Consider the following 21842-nt stretch of genomic DNA (forward strand, 5'->3'; position numbering starts at 1 on the left):
TCATGAAGGAAGGCTTGCTCATTAAAGTTTTTTAGCAAGCGTCTATGACAAATCAGGAAAGGTTGTTTAACTGAGCAGCCATTACGATCACTAAGGTCATTACAGAAAACACCAGACTGATATCTATCAGGATTATTTGTGAGGATAACATCAGCCTTTTCTGGGTGTTTGGAGTCATACCTTGTGGGATTGATAATAATCCGAGAAAGATTTAGGGGGTCCCATTGCATTAGGACTTAATCAGGTGGTTTAAGCATGTCCCAGTATAGGTCACCTAGCAAGACAAATTCAGCCTTAGTGTAATGGGCTAGGAGAGCACTTAGGGCAGGTAGGGTACAGGCCGGTACTGATGGTGGACGATAACACCCAGCAACAGTTAACACAGAGCTATTTGAAAGCTTAATTCTTAAAACCAGCATATCAAATTGTTTGGGGACAGACTTGGTAGAGACAACAGAGCACTGAAGGTGTTCCTTGGTAAAGATTGCCACTCCACCACCTTCGGGAGCGCTATCTTGCCCAGAAAGGTTAACATCAGTGTTCAACACACTCTTCCTTAACCACGTCTCAGTAATGACCAACATATCTGGATTGGAGCTGTGAACCCACACTTTCAATTGATACATTTTAGGTAATAAACTTCTAGTGTTAACGTGCAGAAAACCTAGACTTTTACGAGAGCAGAAATCAGTGCACAAGTCAGAATTGGGGCTAGCAACAGTAGATGGGCCAGGGTGTAAGTGCACATTTCCAGTTATCATCAGCAATAATACAATCAAGGCATGGCAGAGGACAGGGAGAGCTCTGCAGTGTTGATTTTTTATGCCATTTGAATGTGCATCAGATGATAACAAGATCATATTGTACAGCAATTTCATCAGGTAACATGAATACAAAGCCGGCGAGAGGTGGTTAGAATAGGATGGGAGACCAAGAGTCTGAGTAACTAATAGGGACAGAGCCGCGAGTGTGGGAACAAACATTGTCTGTCCCATGGCCGGGTAAACAAGTAAGTTCATAGTCAACAAAGCACGCAGGAGTCATGGAACAAATAGCATAAAGCACAAGAAAAAAATAAAACGATATGGGGCTAGCCATTGTAAGTTCAAAGAGTCACTCGCACCAACAAGAACTTGATTGTAACAAGGCCTCAATGCCTGCCTTTATACACTGCTCAAAAAAATAAAGGGAACACTTAAACAACACAATGTAACTCCAAGTCAATCACACTTTTGTGAAATCAAACTGTCCACTTAGGAAGCAACACTGATTGACAATGCATTTCACATGCTGTTGTGCAAATGGAATAGACAAAAGGTGGAAATTATAGGCAATTAGCAAGACACCCCCAATAAAGGAGTGGTTCTGCAGGTGGTGACCACAGACCACTTCTCAGTTCCTATGCTTCCTGGCTGATGTTTTGGTCACTTTTGAATGCTGGCGGTGCTTTCACTCTAGTGGTAGCATGAGACGGAGTCTACAACCCACACAAGTGGCTCAGGTAGTGCAGCTCATCCAGGATGGCACATCAATGCGAGCTGTGGCAAGAAGGTTTGCTGTGTCTGTCAGCGTAGTGTCCAGAGCATGGAGGCGCTACCAGGAGACAGGCCAGTACATCAGGAGACGTGGAGGAGGCCGTAGGAGGGCCGTACTGTGAGACGCCTAAGACAGTGCTACAGAGAGACAGGACGGACAGCTGATCGTCCTCGCAGTGGCAGACCACGTGTAACAACACCTGCACAGGATCGGTACATACAAACATCACACCTGCGGGACAGGTACAGGATGGCAACAACTGCCCGAGTTACACCAGGAACACACAATCCCTCCATCAGTGCTCAGACTGTCCGCAATAGCCTGAGAGAGGCTGGACTGAGGGCTTGTAGGCCTGTTGTAAGGCAGGTCCTCACCAGACATCACCGGCAACAACGTCACCTATGGGCACAAACCCATCATCGCTGGACCAGACAGGCCTGGCAAAAAGTGCTCTTAACTGAAGAGTTGCGGTTTTGTCTCACCAGGGGTGATGGTCGGATTCACGTTTATCGTCGAAGGCATGAGCGTTACACCATTGGCCTGTACTCTGGAGCGGGATCGATTTGGAAGAGGGTCTGTCATGGTCTGGGGCGGTGAGTCACAGCATCATCGGACTGAGCTTGTTGTCATTGCAATCTCAACGCTGTGCGTTACAGGGAAGACATCCTCATGTGGCATCCTCCAGCATGACAATGCCACCAGCCATGCTGCTCGTTCTGTGCATAATTTCCTGCAAGACAGGAATGTCAGTGTTCTGCCATGGCCAGCGAAGAGCCCAGATCTCAATCCCATTGAGCACGTCTGGGACTTGTTGGATCGGAGGGTAAGGGCTAGGGCCTTTCCCCCTAGAAATGTCCAGGTACTTTCAGGTGCCTTGGTGGAAGATTGGGGTAACATCTCACAGCAAGAACTGGCAAATCTGGTGGACCATGAGGAGGAGATGCATTGCAGTACTTAATGCAGCTGGTGGCCACACCAGATACTGTTATTTTTGACCCCCCTCCCTTTGTTCAGGGACACATCATTCAATTTCTGTTAGGCACTTGTCTACGTCATGTCTCAGTTGTTGAATATTATGTTCATACAAATATTTACACGTGAAGTTTGCTAAAAATTAAGTTGACAGTGAGGACATTTCTTTTTTTGCTGAGTTTGTGGTTATATAAAACCAAACTCCCTTTCAGAGCGATCCATTTTCATGAATGCGGTGGTGTACCTAAAACTGGCCGGTAAGTGTGTGTGTGAAGTCCTCACTCCTTCCTCTTCAGTCATGTTTATCTTTGCCTTCTAAATGACTTGGATCCGACTCAAACCTCATCCCCAGGCTACTGTGCACTGAACCAGATTACACGGACACTCGTAATAAGAACGAAAGTCAGGACTGTAAAAAAAAGGCGCCAACAGGCATGTGAAGATAGAATAGTGTGTACAGTTCAAACAAAACAGACTGACACCCCATCCAAGTTTCCAAGTTTAATTGATAAAAATAAAATGTGTAAAGAGAAAAAAAAACAATTTTGTTGTCATGCACAGAGCATGGTTTGGCACAATACGCAAACAGAGTCACAGAGGCACTTATCAGTACACCATACTCCAATAGCATGCCAACTGTGAGCCAGGCAGTGTAGACCCGAGGGGGAGGGGGAAAGAGAAAAATAGAGTTAGAGAGAAAGCGAGAGACCTTTTAGGAAGTGTTGGGGGGAGCCAAATGTTAACTCTGTCCTCCCTGCAAACTCAGTATGGACAGTCCACAATCATGTTTTATAGTTATTTTATTTAGACAACCCAAATAAAAGGCACATAAAAACATTGCGCATATGTTTACAATTATTCTTGACAGACATTTAAAAATGTAGGAATGTTTTACCTTTCTGCTAATCAGAAAGCCTAGTCTTCGTATATACAAAATTACCATTGTTAATGTTCTAATACAAAAAGATTTATAAAAAGGTTCTAGTTTTTTTTCCCTTGCATGTGTCTATCATAACTAACATGTCCTCTGAACTAAATGGTTTTGTACAAAGATATACATTCAGCAGCCTTCACAGGACTCCAAGATCTCCCAATTCAGAGAAAGATTTGAGATCAGACCAACTTCTCTTCCAAAATCAAAAGTTAAGACCAAAACCAATCATTGCATTTAAAAAAAAAGAAATGTAGTGTCATTGCAAACAAATTAAAAGCATTTGGTTAGAAATAAACTGATGATGCATAAGAGTAATGGTCCTTTAAAAAAAACACAGACCATGTTCTCAAATATGTTAACAGAATGTTACTTACAAACACTTTATTCAGTGTTCATCATACTAAAAAAAACATTTCAATTTGGTTGAGGGGGCTGTCTAGCTCTTAGCCATCTGAACAGTTAAGGCTTCCTTCACAAAGCAAGTCCATCACCATAGACATTACATCTGCGAAAGCGCAGGCAGCGCCATTGAGGCCATCTCCATTTTGAAATATGAAAGTAATAGAAAATTGACTGAGTTGGAAAACAAACTGAAAGGGTGCATACTGCCACCTGGAGTGTGTTGTTTGAACAGGTATAAATCCAGGGTTGGCGATTTACTGCCAACTGCAGTTAAGGAATGTTTCCTCACAAGTTTAATTCATTGGCTGATCCCTCCTGATGACCTGGATGGAATTATGTGATCCTTCCTTAACCCATAGGAAGTCCCACGCAGTTGACTACTTCAAAAAGTCCTCATTGGCGCTGCCCATGCTAAAATGGTCTTTTGGGCACTAGTGTTGTCTAAGTCTATGTCCATCACATCTAGAAGAGGAAGCAGAAGTGTGGAATAGTGTTGTTGCAAAGCAGGTCAGGCACACTAGTTACGGCCACTGCGGAAGGACAACACACACATACTTCAAAACAAATTCTTTTTGTAGTGTTTTCTTTCAGTAATTTTTTTAAATTAAATAAGTCACTTGCCTTCTAATGAGTAAAAAAAAAACTAAATCCAAACTTGGACGAGCTCAGACGTCCACATGCAACATCGATGGAAAGGGAATCCAAATGGCAACAAGACCACCCGCCATTCCATCCCGGAGTCAAGCAATTCCCTTGGGGCACTGTGTTGGCATGCATACAATACTATCAAAGGCCTCAAACACCTTGCTGCTCCCAAGACCGACAAGGAAGGCGAGGCCACAAGTCTCTGAAGAGTTTCCACCAGTGTAACGTTTGAATGCACCGCCCGTTCCTACCAAACCCATACAGCCTGATTTTTGGGCAATGTGTCGTGTCAGCTACACATGCTCTTTAAGAGTACCTGCCAATTGAGTGAGAGGCCTGTGTACTGAATGTAGGCCTAGGCAGAGCAGGCAGGCACTGGGCAGGAAGCAGCCCTGTGACCCTTGACCTATAACCTTTGATCCTTCTAGAACACATGTAGTGGATACAGCCTCTAGTCTCTGTTTCTATTCTCTTTCAGGGCACCTCAGGCTCCAGATGGCAGTTGGTTCTACAGTAATATAACAAAAAAGAACCTCAGGAGACAGAAAAACCTTAAACTAACCTTGGAAGTAAACTATGCAAAAGTAGTCCAATGGACAGCCGTATCGACAACGATAAAGTCATTGCAGCTCTGACCTGTGTTGAATATCTACTTTTTTTCCTGACGGGCAAAGACAAAATAATTGTGTGTTTTAATATTTACAAAGAAAGGGTAAAAGGTCAAGGTTGTGTGTTAAACTTGATTTGATCCTTTTACTCATCAAAAGATTGGGCTACTCTCAGTAAGGTTCCTGAGTAGAAGTTCATACTTATAGGATCCTAAACTAGCAATCAAAAATAGAGGGGGATAAAATGGCCCTATCAAAACCTCTCCCAACATAACTATATTCACAAAAATGTTAAAAGGTGAACTTTGGGACCACTTTTTCAGCATAGTGTCTACTGTGCCACTAGGTGGCTCTGGTAGCCTCTACATTAACAGGGCTCTCAGCCAACACTAAACATTTTGATCCTTGATAATACTGCTGTTTTCAGGACATTAACCCGGGGATATGCTTTCAGTGCCAGACATTTCCTCCTTGTGTTCCTGTAACATTACCACTAATGTCCTCCGGCTACTTTGTGAATTCATATAAAACACAACTTACAACTATTAAAAAAATAATAATTATGTATAGGTTTACAGTATCCAGCAGTGAGAAGTGACCATTTTCCAGAGATGTACAGGACCTGGGAGAGCTCACATTATGTAGTCAAAGGCATTGGCCTAAGAAACAACTGTGGTGCCTTAAATTATCCAGAAAAAAAAAATCACCCTCCTGCAAAATGGTAGCCTTTGTCCCTTTTGTTGTACTTAACCCCTTACAATTATTACAACTATTAAATACTGATTAGCAGGCTATAATAATAACAAAGGAAAACAAATATAAAAACCATCTGCTCTGTAAGAGAGCATTTAAAAAACATTAATACCAGCAATACATTTCTGTTACAGTTTCATTCCAATGCCAAATGTGCAGGTATGTTCTGACGCACGAGGCGAGGCATAACTCGTTTGTTTACATCAGGCATCCACTTGGTGCATCATTCAAAAGCTCCATTTCTCCTTTTGAAACTTCACATGCCTTCCAGGACTGTCCTCCTACCAGCGGTTAAATGAAATAAAATGCACCAGCATCTACAGGGGCTGGCCAGTCCACCTCTCATCATGCTGCATTCACTGCTGCAGCAACTAGACAGACGGGTACAGCTAGCCCCCCATACTAAAACATCATCTATAGTACTCCTGATAAGGAGGAAGGTCTGCTAAAGTAAGGGAGGAGGTGGTGGTTTGGGGGTAGAAGGAGAGAGGTGGGAGGGGTTGATAAAGAGATGCTAACCAGGGGCCAGGGAAGGGGTTACTACCAGGGAGGGGAGGAAGGCAGGACCTGGGAGAGAAAAGGCATGCTATCCATGGGCCGCATGGCGATGTTAAGCGGCCCGGTTATATTCATGGGCATCCCAGAGGTGATGGCCACAGGGTGGGCTATATTCATGGGCCCGGTGAGGGTCACTGGGTGCTGCAAGTTGATTGGAGAGGTGATGTTGACCGTGCTGGTGGTGATGTTCATCTGGGCAGCGATGGTTACCGGGTTGCTGGCGTTGCCGCGGTTCATTGCCGAGGTGATGGCAGCAGAGTTGGTGACAGGTGTCGCCGAGCCCGAGTTGTGCACGTTGTTGGAGTCTGAGGAAAGACAAAAGGGCGGGAAGGAGCGAAATAAAGACATAATGAGCTGGATGATCGTTCCTTACAAACCATTTAGGATAACCCCAAGCTCCACAGGGTTAGAGGGGCCGAGGTTGGAGTCACTGCAGCAGTCAACACACACACACACACACTAAAATGATTAGACATGATAAAACAAAAATGGTAGGATTCTTATGAACCTACCTTGAAAACGAGAGATGTCCATAAGGACTTGGAACGAGTTATTTAAGATCTCTCCTACCGTCAACTCACCTGAGGGGGCAATTCAAAAAGCAGGATCAATGTGCTAGCCAGCTAACTTTCAGCTAATATTCAGAAACACTTTATTTCATACTATAGTCAACTTGAAATGGTATGGTATAATTAACTCAATACCTTCAACAACCCATATTCCACTTAAACCTTCTGAGTTGTAATTTAAGGTTTATCAAAGTTATTTGGCTAGCTAACTTATTGATCCGGCTTAATGAAATAAAACCCCGATGCCTGAATAACCAGAACACACAAAAACACAAGCATCTGCAACGACTTGGTTGGAAAACCACTACAGCTACACACGCTAGGCTAGAAAACAGATCTGTAGTGGAAAATGGGCCACTTCAATGCATAAGTAAGAATATACAGCTACAAATTTGGAGGGGTTGGGATCGGGATGGGTTTCAGCTTTAGTTACTAGATTACCTTTTCGTATCCCTGAGTGGTGGTTCCACTGCCAGTCACTTAGCCCTATTCAGAGATACAGACAGATAGGGGTTACATATATTGACAGGACTGATTGGGACAGGGCATCATTTGGGCCTGCGTGCCAGGGGTGGCAGCACGGCATAGGGGTGTACAGGTCATTGGGTTAGATACACGAACGGCCAATCAAATGGCCTTCTACCAAGTACTAAAATGTTTATAGCGCGTCGTAGCTGGTGGGAACAAAAATGTGATTTGTTGTATCATATGCATACCCATTGTATAAACTGACAAGGGTTTGCTGAACAATAGCCCTTGCTATTTTCCCATGAAAAACGTGTCAGAGTGATCTTATTCTTCCAAACTGGACTTTAACACCCATAAGTGAGTGAAAGTTTGACAAAACAATGACAGAGCAGATGTCATGAACCTCAATTTCAAGAGCTGACAGAAACAAGATACCCACCGAGTTTGAAAACCGCACACACAGAGCCATCAACACTTAATGAGAGGATATTAAATTATTTCTTTGGTCGGGTCGGATTTGAATGACTTGTATTGCTGCACTAGTTTGCTATGTGCGTCAAATGAATTGAAAGTGCAAAGCCCTTTAAATTTAGACCATCTCCTAACAGATTTCTTGCTACAGGCTATCCATTTCTGTCAGCAGAGATACTTGTCAACACCACCACACATGTGCAAACAACAAACACACCAGACTAGGCTGGCCTGAAGGTGGGCCCCAGCACACTGACATGATCATGCTATCAATTCATGAATGAGTGGTAATGACACAGTCCTTGTCAGTTGTGGACTGTTGTGCAGTACATTTGAATCTGTAAGTCAATTTGTTGTGGTGCTGCACTGATGGAGATGAATGTCCATGAAAATGGCCAAGATAAAGTAGGCATATTCCTAAACAGTCTTTATCCTGACCCAAATACACTGCTCAAAAAAATAAAGGGAACACTTAAACAACACAATGTAACTCCAAGTCAATCACACTTCTGTGAAATCAAACTGTCCACTTAGGAAGCAACACTGATTGACAATAAATTTCACATGCTGTTGTGCAAATGGAATAGACAAAAGGTGGAAATTATAGGCAATTAGCAAGACACCCCCAAAAAGGGAATGGTTCTGCAGGTGGTGACCACACACCACTTCTCAGTTCCTATGCTTCCTGGCTGTTTTGGTCACTTTTGAATGCTGGTGGTGCTTTCACTCTAGTGGTAGCATGAGACGGAGTCTACACCCCACACAAGTGGCTCAGGTAGTACAGTTCATCCAGGATGGCACATCAATGCGAGCTGTGGCAAAAAGGTTTGCTGTGTCTGTCAGCGTAGTGTCAAGAGCATGGAGGCGCTACCAGGAGACAGGCCAGTACATCAGGAGACGTGGAGGAGGCCGTAGGAGGGCAACAACCCAGCAGCAGGGCCGCTACCTCCGCCTTTGTGCAAGGAGGTGCACTGCCAGAGCCCTGCAAAATGACCTCCAGCAGGCCACAAATGTGCATGTGTTTGCTCAAACGGTCAGAAACAGACTCCATGAGGGTGGTATGAGGGCCCGACGTCCACAGGTGGGGGTTGTGCTTACAGCCCAACACCGTGCAGGACGTTTGGCATTTGCCAGAGAACACCAAGATTGGCAAATTCGCCACTGGCGCCCTGTGCTCTTCACAGATGAAAGCAGGTTCACACTGAGCACATGAGCACGTGACAGAGTCTGGAGACGCCGTGGAGAACGTTCTGCTGCCTGCAACATCCTCCAGCATGACCGGTTTGGCGGTGGGTCAGTCATGGTGTCTGATGGCATTTCTTTGTGGGGCTGCACAGCCCTCCATGTGCTCGCCAGAGGTAGCCTGACTGCCATTAGGTACCGAGATGAGAGCCTCAGACCCCTTCTGAGACCATATGCTGACACATGCACATTTGTGGCCTGCTGGAGGTCATTTTGCAGGGCTCTGGCAGTGCACCTCCTTGCACAAAGGCGGAGGTAGCGGCCCTGCTGCTGGGTTGTTGCCCTCCTACGGCCTCCTCCACGTCTCCTGATGTACTGGCCTGTCTCCTGGTAGCGCCTCCATGCTCTTGACACTACGCTGACAGACACAGCAAACCTTTTTGCCACAGCTCGCATTGATGTGCCATCCTGGATGAACTGTACTACCTGAGCCACTTGTGTGGGTTGTAGACTCCGTCTCATGCTACCACTAGAGTGAAAGCACCGCCAGCATTCAAAAGTGACCAAAACATCAGCCAGGAAGCATAGGAACTGAGAAGTGGTGTGTGGTCACCACCTGCAGAATCACTCCTGTTTTGGGGGGTGTCTTGCTAATTGCCTATAATTTCCACCTTTTGTCTATTCCATTTGCACAACAGCATGTGAAATTTATTGTCAATCAGTGTTGCTTCCTAAGTGGACAGTTTGATTTCACAGAAGTGTGATTGACTTGGAGTTACATTGTGTTGTTTAAGTGTTCCCTTTATTTTTTTGAGCAGTGTATATATTGGAATCAAATACAGCCTGACATGAGTCACTTCCCACTCTTATGATTTTGTGACTGGAAAAAAATCTGAAATCTGACGACAACTTCAGAAACCTGGGGTGTATTCATTACGGAAACCGTTTAAGAACCAAGCAGATAAAAACAAGAGTTTCTATTGGACAAATTCAGGTAGGTCCCTCCACGTTTCATCCCGCTTGCTTAATTTAAGAAAAATTTAGCTACAGAATCGGAATGATTACAACCCGCAGGACAAACCTGACGAAGTGCTTTGTGCTTTCCTATTGTGTATAGTACAGCACAGCACTGAACAACAAGGCCTGGGGTGCTTTCAGCATAAAGATGGGGACGGAATAAGTACCTAAATTATTTTGAAGAATACAAATACGATTTAATACCTAGGTCTGGAGGACGCCAGGCTAGGTGTGGCTTAGGGGAGGGAGTGGTGGAGGCTGCCTGGCATACCTTTATTACAGGGGTTGTTGAAGCTGGCCTGGCCGTGGGTCTTGAGGTGGCTGGTAATGTAGGCGGCGCTCAACATCTTGCCACAGATGTTGCAGGTCACCTTGCCCTCATGTCGGATCATGTGGGAGCGCAGGCGGTCTTTGGTGGCGAAAGCAGAGGTGCAGGCCTGGGGAGGTATACAGGGACAATGACGGGGATATTAGAAGAGATACAATCTCAATCTGTCTGTGTACACAGTCTGCATCCTGAAGACTCAGGGGAGATTCAATATTTTATAATAATTTACAATTGGGAGATTGCATACTAATCATATCCTTAATCCAACAAACCAGGAGTGAATATGAGCGTGAACATAAACAGGGAAGGTGGCGTCCCGGAGGAGGATGCCTGGCTCCTTACCGTTACTTGGCATTTGAAGGGTCTCTCTGATGAATGAACATGCTTCACATGACAGCTTAGATGGTCAGGCCTGCAGGGGGGGGGAGAGAGGACAGGGAGCACAGGCACTTTAAAACCTGGTATAGTAGCTACAATACAGGTAAGCTTTATAATTCACTCCATACATTGACAGTAGCTGCACACACTACTACACTGTTGACACGTGATTAAATTAACAAATGGGCCAACAAAAGGTGGCAGGCAAATTACAAATTGTCTCTGAACCCACTGTCATTTCTTAATAATTAAATTATGCAAATTGTATCGAAGGCTATTACTGCGGATGTTTTATGTAATGAATGTTAGTCTCATGGCGGCCCATATTTGACCCATGGGACACAAGCATTCCTTCTCCCAAAGTAATAATCTATGTTCTTGCAACAAAACCCGAGTTATTCAGCTGAGCCCCAAAAAGAATTACCAGAGAGGTATGGAATTTAGACACTTCAAAATCTAGCTAGAACTCTATCCAACACCATGACAGACAATCATACCTGTTCTACAATATACTCCTGAAGACAATGATATGGCAACCACAGCTGTGTCTCTGTCCTCCTCCTCTGCCCCCACTAAGCCGCACTAGTGAAATGTTGCTACTGGACAAACGCTGCCAGAGAATTCCCCTCCAACAAAAGAGAGCGTGGCTTGAAAAAGTCTCAAAGGAGGCGGTTTCTCACTAGCAGGCTTTTTGTGATGGCTAGCAGGAGTCCAATCCCATCTCCTCAGGAGTGCAGTGGAGCTGAAAAGCTCATATCTCCCCTCCAACACAACACTCCTTCGTTTAAGAGGGGAATAGCCTTTTAAGGACCGCCAAACGTTAAAGTGAACATGCACCTCTCGCCGCACAAGAGTAAGATGTTACTTCGCACCAAGTCATTAGACATGATACAATATCCTTCACTTCCCTAGTTGCTAATAATTTAGCTCAGAAACACACCACCATGTTGACAGACAACTTAATGGATGTCTGAAGGGGTTGGGGTGAAGAGACATGTGCTCTCCAATATTGGAAATAGCAAAAAGGGAGAGGCGCCAAATTGATGATTACAAATCAGACCAGTCAATGAGTCAGAACACTACCATTGGCCTTGGGAGCTGCAGGAGTGACACTGGAGACCCAGGACCATCTCTTCTGGTGCTGTCTGGCTCCTGCAGCAGTCTCCCTGTCCCGTGCTGACATCACTGAGAGGGGGGACACGAGGGACTGCTGTGACGCACGCAAAGCTCCAGATACTGTTTATATACATGGCGGGGCACTGCTTGCATGTCATGAGTCAGTACTAGGGTCTAAACGAAGCTGCATGGGGCATCAGTAATAATGGCCAAGCTTCATAAAGCTACACACAAACAAGTGGTTCAGAACAACAATTAAAAGGACAATGTCTCAGAGATACCATATAAATAGGCCTTCCGGTATGTGAATTTAGGCATTGAAATTATACTCCACTTATTGTTCTTTGCTTGGGGAATTTCATTCAAAGTGGAAATTGTACATAATGCACATAGCCAGAAGGTGTATTAAAGCATCAGTGGAAACATCAGTATGCAAAGCACTGGTCCTAACAGCCTATCAATTGAGACTGATTAACCAGTCCAATTCAACTCAATTACATTCCAACACCTGGGGATTTCCAACATTACAATTCATCACACCTTGAAATGATTTGGCTACTGACCACTGAATACCAATTTCAAGTGGAATGTTTTTACCCAACCAAGCCCACCATGTACTTGTATGCCATCATCCATATCATATTCATCTAGGGCTGCATTTAACATAGTTATAGTCGTCAGCAGGTGCAGACCCACAAAACAATCTGCCCTCTTGTAGCCCATTATGGCTTTATTTTTTTACTGTCAGTTTTTTTACATAGTCGTATCCTGTACATAAATGTATCAGATTCTGAATAAAGACGACTTTTGGAAAGTTGTAATATTGCCCTCTTGCTTTTCAACCCCACAATAAGGAAATATATTAGAGGCCCATTGAAATGGAAGCAGTGGAGAGGAGATCACCTTCACAGTGCAGTGGTATTTGTAAGTCGCTCTGGATAAGAGCGTCTGCTAAATGACTTAAATGTAAATGTAATGCTAAGAAATGTGTGAAATTCCAACTAACCTCACACATAATAAATTCACTCTCAGAATGCATCGACAATTACAACATCATGTGCTATGGACAATAACATTAGACTACTCAGCATTTTGTAAGTGGACAAGAAAAGGGAAACTTGAGGAAGTTGAACAGCGCCACGCACCTGGAGAAGCCCTTCCCACAGACAGAGCAGATGTAAGGTTTGTGAACGCCCCCGTCGTGTGAGCGCACGTGGTAGGTCATGCGGTCCTTCCTCTTGAAGCGCTGCTGGCAAATGGGGCATTCAAAGGGCTTCTCGTCTGAGTGGGACAGCTTGTGACGATTCAGGTGGTAGACGTCACGGAAAGCCTTGCCACACATCTCACAGCCATGGTTCTTCTTCACTGGCTTGGCAGGCTTCTTGGGCTGGCTCTGCTGCTGATGCTGCTGATGTTGATGCTGCTGGGGCACCATGGTGGGAGACATGATGCTGGAGCCCGTGGAGGCCGAGGTGGTTGCCGTGGTGAGGATGCCAGCGATGGTGGATATGTAAGAGGGCTGGCCGCCGCTGTTCTCGCGCTGCGGCACTGTGGAGATCATGGGCACCATCGTGGGCGCCGTCTGTGTCTTCTTGGGACGGGACACCATCTTGACGCCCGTGTGGCAGGACTCGTGCCGTCTGAGATGGTAACTGTCCCGGAAGGCTTTGTTGCAGTAGCCGCAGATGAACGGTGTTTTGGACTTGGGCTCTTTCTTCACCACTGCAACGGGACCGCCGCCGCCACCACCGCCTCCCCCCGTCCCGCTGGCTACATTGTCCTTGAGGAGCTCAGCGACGCTGACCGGGGGCTTCTGGTCCAGGAGGATGGGCATCACAGGCTTCTGGTCCACAGGTTCTGGTCCTCCTGACTGGAGGAGAGGCAGCAAGCTGTTCTGGGCCACCTGGTGCTGGTGATGCAGGGCTTCATTGGCCTGCTGGAAGGACAACACAAAGACAGCCATGCAGAAGCACATCAGTACACAGTCTAGACAGTCACACACCCTCAAAGCTACTACAGCAGGGGGGGCACACCTGTTTCTGACTGCTCGAGAGCTGAAACGGACTGCCTTGTCAGCAGAACTACCACTGTTTCCAAGATGTGCTTACAATTGTAATCTAGTGATGGGGATGAAAGTAAAAACAGAAAGCAACAGAACTTCCCATTTCTCCAAAAGGACTGAGCAGAGTATGACAACTTTATTGCCTTTTCTTCTTTGAAAAGTCCATTTGAATGTCAGTTTCCATTTCCAGATGCGGTTGCCGAATTCCATGAACTAAGCTATAATATCTAAACGCTTTTCTGGTGACATCTAAGGGTAGCCTCGTGGGTGATGTTGAGGCTCAAAAAGATGTCACTCAATTTATACCATTATTGTAAGTCTTCCCCAGTGCCATTCAGGCAGCCCAGTTACTACAACCACAGCCCTATCAGCATGAATGCAGCATTCTAAAAGGAAGGACAGGCTTTAAGGCTTTAACAGAAAGTGGGTGGGGTTACATCCTGCCTGGTTGCCCCTGTCCGGGGGTATCGTCGAACGGGACCATAGTGTATCCAGACACCTCCCGTCTCAGCCTCCATTATTTTACCCCATTTTCTGGTATCCAATTGGTAGTTACAGTCTTGTCTCATCACTGCAACTCCTGTATGGACTCAGGAGAGGTGAAGGTCGAGAGCCGTGCGTCCTCCAAAACACAGCCCAACCAAGCCGCACTGCACGCTTAACCTAGAAGCCAGCCACACCAATGTGTCGGAGGAAACACCGTACACCTGGCGACCGTGTCAGCGTGCATGTGCCCGCCCCGCCACAGGAGTCGCTAGAGCGCGATGGGACAAGAACATCCCTGCAGGGCAAACCCTCCCTTAACCCGGCCGACGATGGGCTAATTGTGTGCCGCCCCATGGGTCTCCCGGTCACAGCCGGCTGCGACAGAGCCTGGAATCGAACCATGATCTCTAGTGGCACAGCTAGCACTGCGCCGCAGTGCCTCAGGCCCCTGCGCCACTCGGGAGGCCCAGCCTCCAGTATTTATGCTGCAGTAGTCTGTATTTCGGGGGGCTAGGGTCAGTCTGTTATATCTGGAGTATTTTTTCTGTCTTATCCGGTGTCCTGTGTGAATTTAAGTATGCTCCCTCTAATTCGCTTTCTGAGCCCTAGGACCTTGCCCCAGGACTACCCGGTCTTCCTTGCTGTCCCCAGTCCACCTGGTCATGCTGCTGCTCCAGTTTCAACTGTTCTGCCTGCGGCTATGAAACCCTGACCTGTTCACTGGACGTGCTACCTTGTCCCGGACCTGCTGTCTAACTGAATGCTCGGCTACGAAAAGCAAACTGATATTAACTCCTGAGGTGCTGACTTGTTGCATCCTCTACAACCACTGATGATGATTATTAGACCTTGCTGGTCATCTATGAACGTTTGAACATATTGAACAATCTGGCCTTAAATGGCCATGTACGCATATAATCTCCACCCGCCACAGTCAGAAGAGGACTGGCCACCCCTCAGAGCCTGGTTCCTATCTAGGTTCCTGCCTTTCTAGGGAGTCTTCACTAGTCACCGTGCTTCTTCATCTGCCTTGCTAGTCATTTGGGGTTTTAGGCTGGGTTCCTGTATAGCACTTTGTGACATCCGCTAATGTAAAAAGGGCTTTATAAATACATTTGATTGCTTAAACAGAGGAACAGCCATTAATTTCTCAGAAATAGAAAGGGAGTCATTTCCAGCCCAAGCATCTGAGCCCCTCAGAAAAAAGAAGAGCGCAGCCTTGATGAATGTGGCAAGAGACAAGGGGACGTGGGTCAGGAGACAAGGGTTAGGAGGGGAGAGAAGGGTTAAGAGGCAGCTGTTCCAGGTTCCATAAACTATAAAGAACAAAAAGATAAAAAAGCAACAATTTCAACGATTTTACTGAGTTACAGTTCATATAAAGGGAATCAGTCAATTGAAATAAATTCATTAGGCCTTAATCTATGGATTTCACGACTGGGCAGTGGCGCTGCCATAGGTGGGCCTGGATGAGTTGTAATCGTTTCAGACGATCCCGCAGGTGAAGAAGCCGGATGTGGAGGTGCTGGGCTGGCGTGGTTAAATGTGGTCTGCGGTTGTGAGGCCGGTTGGACATAGTGCCAAATTTTCTAAAACAATGTTGGAGGTGGATTATGGTAGAGAAATTAACATTCAATTTTCTGGCTACAGCTCTGGTGTACAGTCCTGCAGTCACCATGTCAATTGCACACTCCCTCAACTTGAGAGACATCTGTGGCATTAATGTGATAAAACTGCACATTTTAGTGTGGCCTTTTATTGTCCCCTGCACAAGGTGCACGTATGTAATGATCATGCCGTTTAATCAGCTTCTTGATATGTCACACCTGTCAGGAGGATGGATTATCTTGGCAAATAAAAAAATATTCACTAACAGATAAACACAATTGTGCACAACATTTAAGAGAAATGTGTTTTTTGTGCATATGGAAGATTTCTGGGATCTTTCATTTCAGCTCATGAAACATGGGACCAACACTTTACATGTTGTGTTTATATTTTTGTTCAGTGTAATAAAGAGACAGAGGATTTCAACTGCGATTTGAGCACAGAGGGTTAGGTAAAGTCAGTTGTGTCGTGCCAGAACATGACATGAACAATATACAGTACACCAACATACACCTGACCAACTGCATACATACAACGAATCAACATGTTCATTTCACTTTGTAGATTTAAGTCTCTTGACCTTTCCCACAAACTCTTGAGTTTCTTGAACTATGATGACAATCTGGCATTGTACACCCAAAGTATTCAAGTGCCGCAACTCGAGATCTGCTCAAATGAGTCCTTCAGAGATCAACACAGAGCTCCATGCCACTCAATCTAAATCTGTTGCATGTAAGGTGATCTCCTGTGGTGATTGAGCCGATTAGTTCTCTCTACTGGCAGAACATTTAGCATGGGACAATCTGTATGTTAGTCAACTATACCTAACCCCAACACAACTGAATATGATGCAAGACAGAGGAGCAGGACTTGGCACTAAGGAACCTTTGGATACTCACAAAACTACATTATATTAACAAAAATGGTGCCCTAGGTAATCAAATATTGTCCAGAATGGTTGCTTTGACCAATTGGACAAGTTCAGGTAGTTTCTCATCTACATCAACATTTCCTCCCATGTCCGCCTCCTGAACACGGTATCCATCTGCAACGATGAGCTACTGGCCCCGTCACCACCATTCAAAACGACACTGAATAGTAACAGAACCTACCAATGCTAATTGTTTGAAATGCAACTTCTGTCGTGTCTCAGGACAAGTTGTAATAGCTGCTTACACATCTGCTATAAATATCCCTTTTGGAGCAATTTCACACCACTTCCAAGTGGCGCTGTGGGCGCAGGCTGGTTGAGGCGTCATACTCCCAAACTACTTACACCCCCCCCGAATCACATTCATCACACTGGCTTACACAGGCTCATATAACCTACTACATACAACCAGTCATTAAAATCTAACATTTAAATACTTCCTTTAAACACACAAAATTGGTAAATTATTCCATAATGACCTACTAATAATCATACACTACCCAAAATGCTGCAGATTGTCTATTGTTTTGCAGTGGTTGAAAAAAATGTGTAGCAGTGTAACAAAAACTGATAAGGTAGCAAAAAAATTACCCAACACTGGTAGCTAATAGAGCAGTGTACAGAGGACAGCTGCAGCTGCTGGCATTGTCCAATTGGTCACGGCAGCCCCCAAAGAATGGGTGGGGGGGCTGGGGGTTTATGAATATTTTTGGTTGGTGTGTGAATAGAGTTTCACATTGTAACCAGCAACCTTACAACAGGCCGACCAAAGACACCCCGATTGAGACGATCTTGTTATTTTCCGTAATCACCATAGGGCAAGGTTAAAGAGCTGACCCCTGGGCTTTCAGGTTCAGCCAAGCATCCCAATACGGTCAGCCAGGCAGGCAGGGGATGGTTGTCTGGGCGAGTCTGAAAAAATCCCAAATTGTGTTCCTTTTTCTTTATGCTCTTTTGTGGAGCCGTAGAGGACACAAATCCGAGCAGTGGTGCACTTACGGCCCTCAGGGGGGCCTTTGTAACACCAGTCCTGCCTGATTTGGGGATTCTGTTCAGCTGGCGGACGCTGCAGACTGCTTAGAGTGTTACCATAGGCAGCCATGCTTTGGGGAAAGGGAGAAAAACATGGTTCAGTCACAGGGTGTTATGTCCCCTTTTTGTCCTCTGTCCACACTTTAGTTGGATCCAGACTGGAATTCTTACCACCATTAGCATTTCTTCTAGCTGTGTGTGTGTGTGTGTGTGTGTGTGTGTGTGTGTGTGTGTGTGTGTGTGTGTGTGTGTGTGTGTGTGTGTGTGTGTGTGCGTGTGTGTAAGAGAGAGACAGCAAAGTGCTAAGACCAAGACACACAGACGCATAGGGAGCTGCAGCCCGCTGTGCCTTCACGCTGCTCTGATGATTTTGATACAAATCCGCTCTGAAGGCTGAGGTCATTCCAAAATAAATTGTGTTGAAACAGAGTGGGGCGTGTAAAATAACAAAAAACTACAACAAATAAAATCAGCCCGTTCTGTTGTTCAGTCAGTCAGGGATGTGGAGGCAGGGCTTTACAATGGAGGAGAATCTAATTCACCACAATGTTAATCTGTGTAGATATCAGACGAGGCCCCAAGGCAGCAGCTTGCCATTTGCTCAGACAAGTGCCCAAATTATTTTATGACCCCGGAAACAACCGTAATAGTTCAAATATATTGGTATGGCTTTTGTTCTCACAAAACTTGATAAACGCACTCAATGTCTGGCACCAACCTGCATGAGGGAAGCAACAAGATCTGAGTGTTAACCCTGAAACCAGGACTAAGATCCTGACTACACACTATACTCTATCAAGGGCTGGGTGGGGGTCATGTCATGTGCAGAAAACCTGTGAAAAAGGAAGTTGGGGAATTTACAGGGACATTTTACTGTGGAGAACATTAACTTACTCTGATCCCTGTGTAGTAGTCCCTACGTGGATTCCCTGGAACCATGGGACCTACAGAAGACTAATACAAAAGAAAAGGAAAATACTGGGCTTGTTAATAAAATGTTAACATTAACAGTAAAACAAAACCCTATTACGTATCGTCTTAAAGGAATCATAAAAATGTAGGTTTGTCCTAAAATCGGGAGAAAAGAAATGACTCATTTTCATCGGATCCAGGATTACGAGAATAATATTGTGAGCTGCTTAGCTTGACAACCCCCCCCCCCCCCACAAGCATAACCTCTGATGCCTACAGAACAATAACAAGTGACGCACAGCCTCATTAGACGCTTCATCAAATCGAGCGAATCAAACGGAGCCTCCAAATAACAACTACTTAGTTTTCATTTTCCTCCACTGCTCCATCACACCAGCTTCAGGTATTTGTGCCTTGTTAGACACAAAATAAAACCATTATCATGGGTCCCTGGCTCTCAGCAATTAACTGGCAACAGCTGCAATTCTCAAGAGCTGAGGGAACGAAACTAAATAGGCCTACCACTATGGCTGCAACATGATTATGCGGAGTAGGTAGAAAAATAAAAAAAGTGGCAACTTGGTTTGAAAACATACATTTTCAACACTGGTGTTCACATTTGACCTGGGATGGGGAGCAGAACACTACATAGTAGGCTATTTGAGAGGATGTGTGAAGCTTAAGGGTCAACTGTCCAATTCATTTAATAATTTAACAGACACTGCATTTTGTTATGCATCTTAGGTTGTCACATAGGACAGTAAAAAAGGTACATACATGTCCAATAAAAGAAATAGCCTGTTCCCCTTATGCTAATGACACATTCAAGGAAAACAGAAAAGGGTCTTAAATTATGACTGATGTGCTTTCCCATACCGAGGATGTTTCAAATATCTACACTAGTGTACATACTGTGGATTCTCAAATACAATCCCCCAGGTGTGATGGAAAGACATCTATTTTTAAGCTCTAGTCGACATGTGACTGCTGGTGGATGAATTCTCAATGGTTACATAATGTCTACAATCTATGAATGTAGTGTACCTGGCAAGTTGACTGCTCTCGCATTTACTACCTTAAATCAGTCTTGTTTAAAAATATATATATTTTTGACTGCTGCCCTATGTGCCTAGTTCAGGGATTCCCAAACTCAGTCATCAGGACCCCAATGGGTGTACGTTTTGGTTTTTGCCCTAGCACTACACAGCTGATTCAAATAATCATCAAGCTTTGATCATTTGAATCAGCTGTGTAAAGTTAGGGGAAAAAAACAAGAGGACAGAGTTTGGGAAACACTGGGCTCATGAATAATGTTTGCATACTGTTTTACCCACTTCATATGTATATAGTCTATTCTAGTCAAGACTCATCCTATACAACTACTGCTGTACACCTTTTCTATTAATATACTGTCCATACACAGACCATCATATATTATATTCCAGACTGACTTTTCTCTTCCTGATATTTCTTAATTGCTTTATTTTTGTGTTTATTGTTAGGTATTACTGCACTGTTGGAGATAGAAACAAGCATTTCACTGCACCTGGGATAACATCTGCTAAATATGTGCAAGTGACCAATTAAGTTATTGGACGTTTTACATCTTGTTACAAGCACACATCAGTAAATACTAAACACTCTTGAATAACCGTGATCATGTACTTACTTATTAAAAGGGTATAAAGAAGAAGTTTGGATTTCAATATTTCCAATTAATGACTATCCCTAGATTTGCGAATTTACATCGCACTAAAGGCAAACAACCAAGGACGTTTATATCCTCTGCAAGCTGCCAAATAGAAATCTCAGACATACGGCAGAGGGGTTTCAAATGATCAGCAGAGCAAGAATTAGCTAGCAACTTACTGCATAGTCTGAATTCTTTCTCCAACCCGCGGTTACATATTTTGGGACGAGGAAAACGGGGGAAAGTTAAGAATCAGAAGTGAGGGGTCCCTCGTGCCCAGAATGTAAAGGAATGCGATTTCCTAAAGGTAGAAATGTATTCAAATTGTATCAAAACTAGTAAACAAAAACCACTGATTGCGAAAATGTATTCGTTGGTTAGCATGGCTCGCCGCTGGAGTGAAGGTGGGGATTGTTCTCGTTCTTTACGAGGCTAGCTACAGCTAGCTAGCTGTCTAACTAACAAACCAACGCGCGGCCATGGTCACTTTGCTTGTTTTTTATATTTAGCTAATTGGGGGCCAATCCGATTTATAAACATGCACTGGCGGACTTGAACAAACATCTGTCGAAACAAATATTCTACAAAACAAATGGGGGAGACCGACCAGATTTCCCCCCTCGAGCGTCATCCATACTTCACAGCTGGAAGTCTATGCTTGATGTCGCGAGCTAGCTCGCTAACGTTAGCTCGTTTAGCGGATTGAGCTAGCTAATATTAGCTAGCTGGCTACCGTAGTTTTGCTTGAATAGCTATTAGAAATCGACGTTTAAATTCACTAGGGGCAACGATGCATTGGGTATGTAGTAACATTTAGATGTAGTTAATCAAATTTAACACTCAGACGTGACACTTACCTGGAATAAAAATGTACTCCAGCTCGGTTCCATTGCAACACTTAAAATCTGCAGGAAACCTAGAAGGAATCTATAACAAAGCAGCTAAACATGGCAGCTCCTACAACTTCCTGTAACGCTCCGGGCTGAACCATTTCCAGTTTACTTTTATGGGACGTTAGAGATTTTTCAGAAATCAAGATATTGTCAATTGCCTTGTATTAAAATAATATTCCTATAAAACATGTTTCTAATATATATGTATTGCAAAATTACTGAATGGCATATGATGTGGCGTGTCAAACAGTAAAATATGTACTACATGGAATGTGGCCCCCCATTTGTCGA

At 44.6% G+C, this 21842-nt stretch overlaps 1 protein-coding gene across 6 annotated transcripts; it reads right to left on the minus strand.

Annotated features, from left to right (window-relative positions):
- Positions 1-2996: 2996 nt before the first annotated feature.
- Positions 2997-21632, minus strand: LOC129822307 (vascular endothelial zinc finger 1-like). Of its 6 annotated transcripts, XM_055880477.1 has the most exons (8): positions 21516-21632; positions 18951-19010; positions 13083-13873; positions 10786-10855; positions 10387-10552; positions 7419-7463; positions 6921-6989; positions 2997-6713 (listed from the first exon to the last, which is right to left on the minus strand). In XM_055880477.1, the coding sequence occupies exons 1-8, from the start codon at positions 21546-21548 to the stop codon at positions 6391-6393; spliced, it is 1557 nt and encodes a 518-aa protein (XP_055736452.1). In that variant the 5' UTR covers positions 21549-21632; the 3' UTR covers positions 2997-6390. The 6 variants fall into 6 exon arrangements, with proteins under 6 accessions (XP_055736452.1, XP_055736453.1, XP_055736454.1 ...); XM_055880478.1 differs by lacking the exon at positions 18951-19010; XM_055880479.1 differs by lacking the exon at positions 6921-6989 and having other exon boundaries at positions 21516-21631.
- Between the last annotated feature and the right edge of the window lie 210 nt (positions 21633-21842).

The sequence above is a fragment of the Salvelinus fontinalis genome, chromosome 24, assembly GCF_029448725.1.
Source record: "Salvelinus fontinalis isolate EN_2023a chromosome 24, ASM2944872v1, whole genome shotgun sequence".
Taxonomy (NCBI): domain Eukaryota; kingdom Metazoa; phylum Chordata; class Actinopteri; order Salmoniformes; family Salmonidae; genus Salvelinus; species Salvelinus fontinalis.

What these genes read in the sequence shown, in the direction of transcription:
- LOC129822307 (XM_055880477.1), bottom strand. Translation starts at nt 21,548, where the DNA reads ATGGAACCGAGCTGGAGTACATTTTTATTCCAG. An exon ending in CCTTCAAATGCCAAGTAACG is followed by an intron (nt 10,553 to 10,785) that starts GTAAGGAGCCAG and finishes ATACCTCCCCAG; the next exon opens with GCCTGCACCTCTGCTTTCGC. An exon ending in CAACAACCCCTGTAATAAAG is followed by an intron (nt 7,464 to 10,386) that starts GTATGCCAGGCA and finishes ATCTCTGAATAG; the next exon opens with GGCTAAGTGACTGGCAGTGG.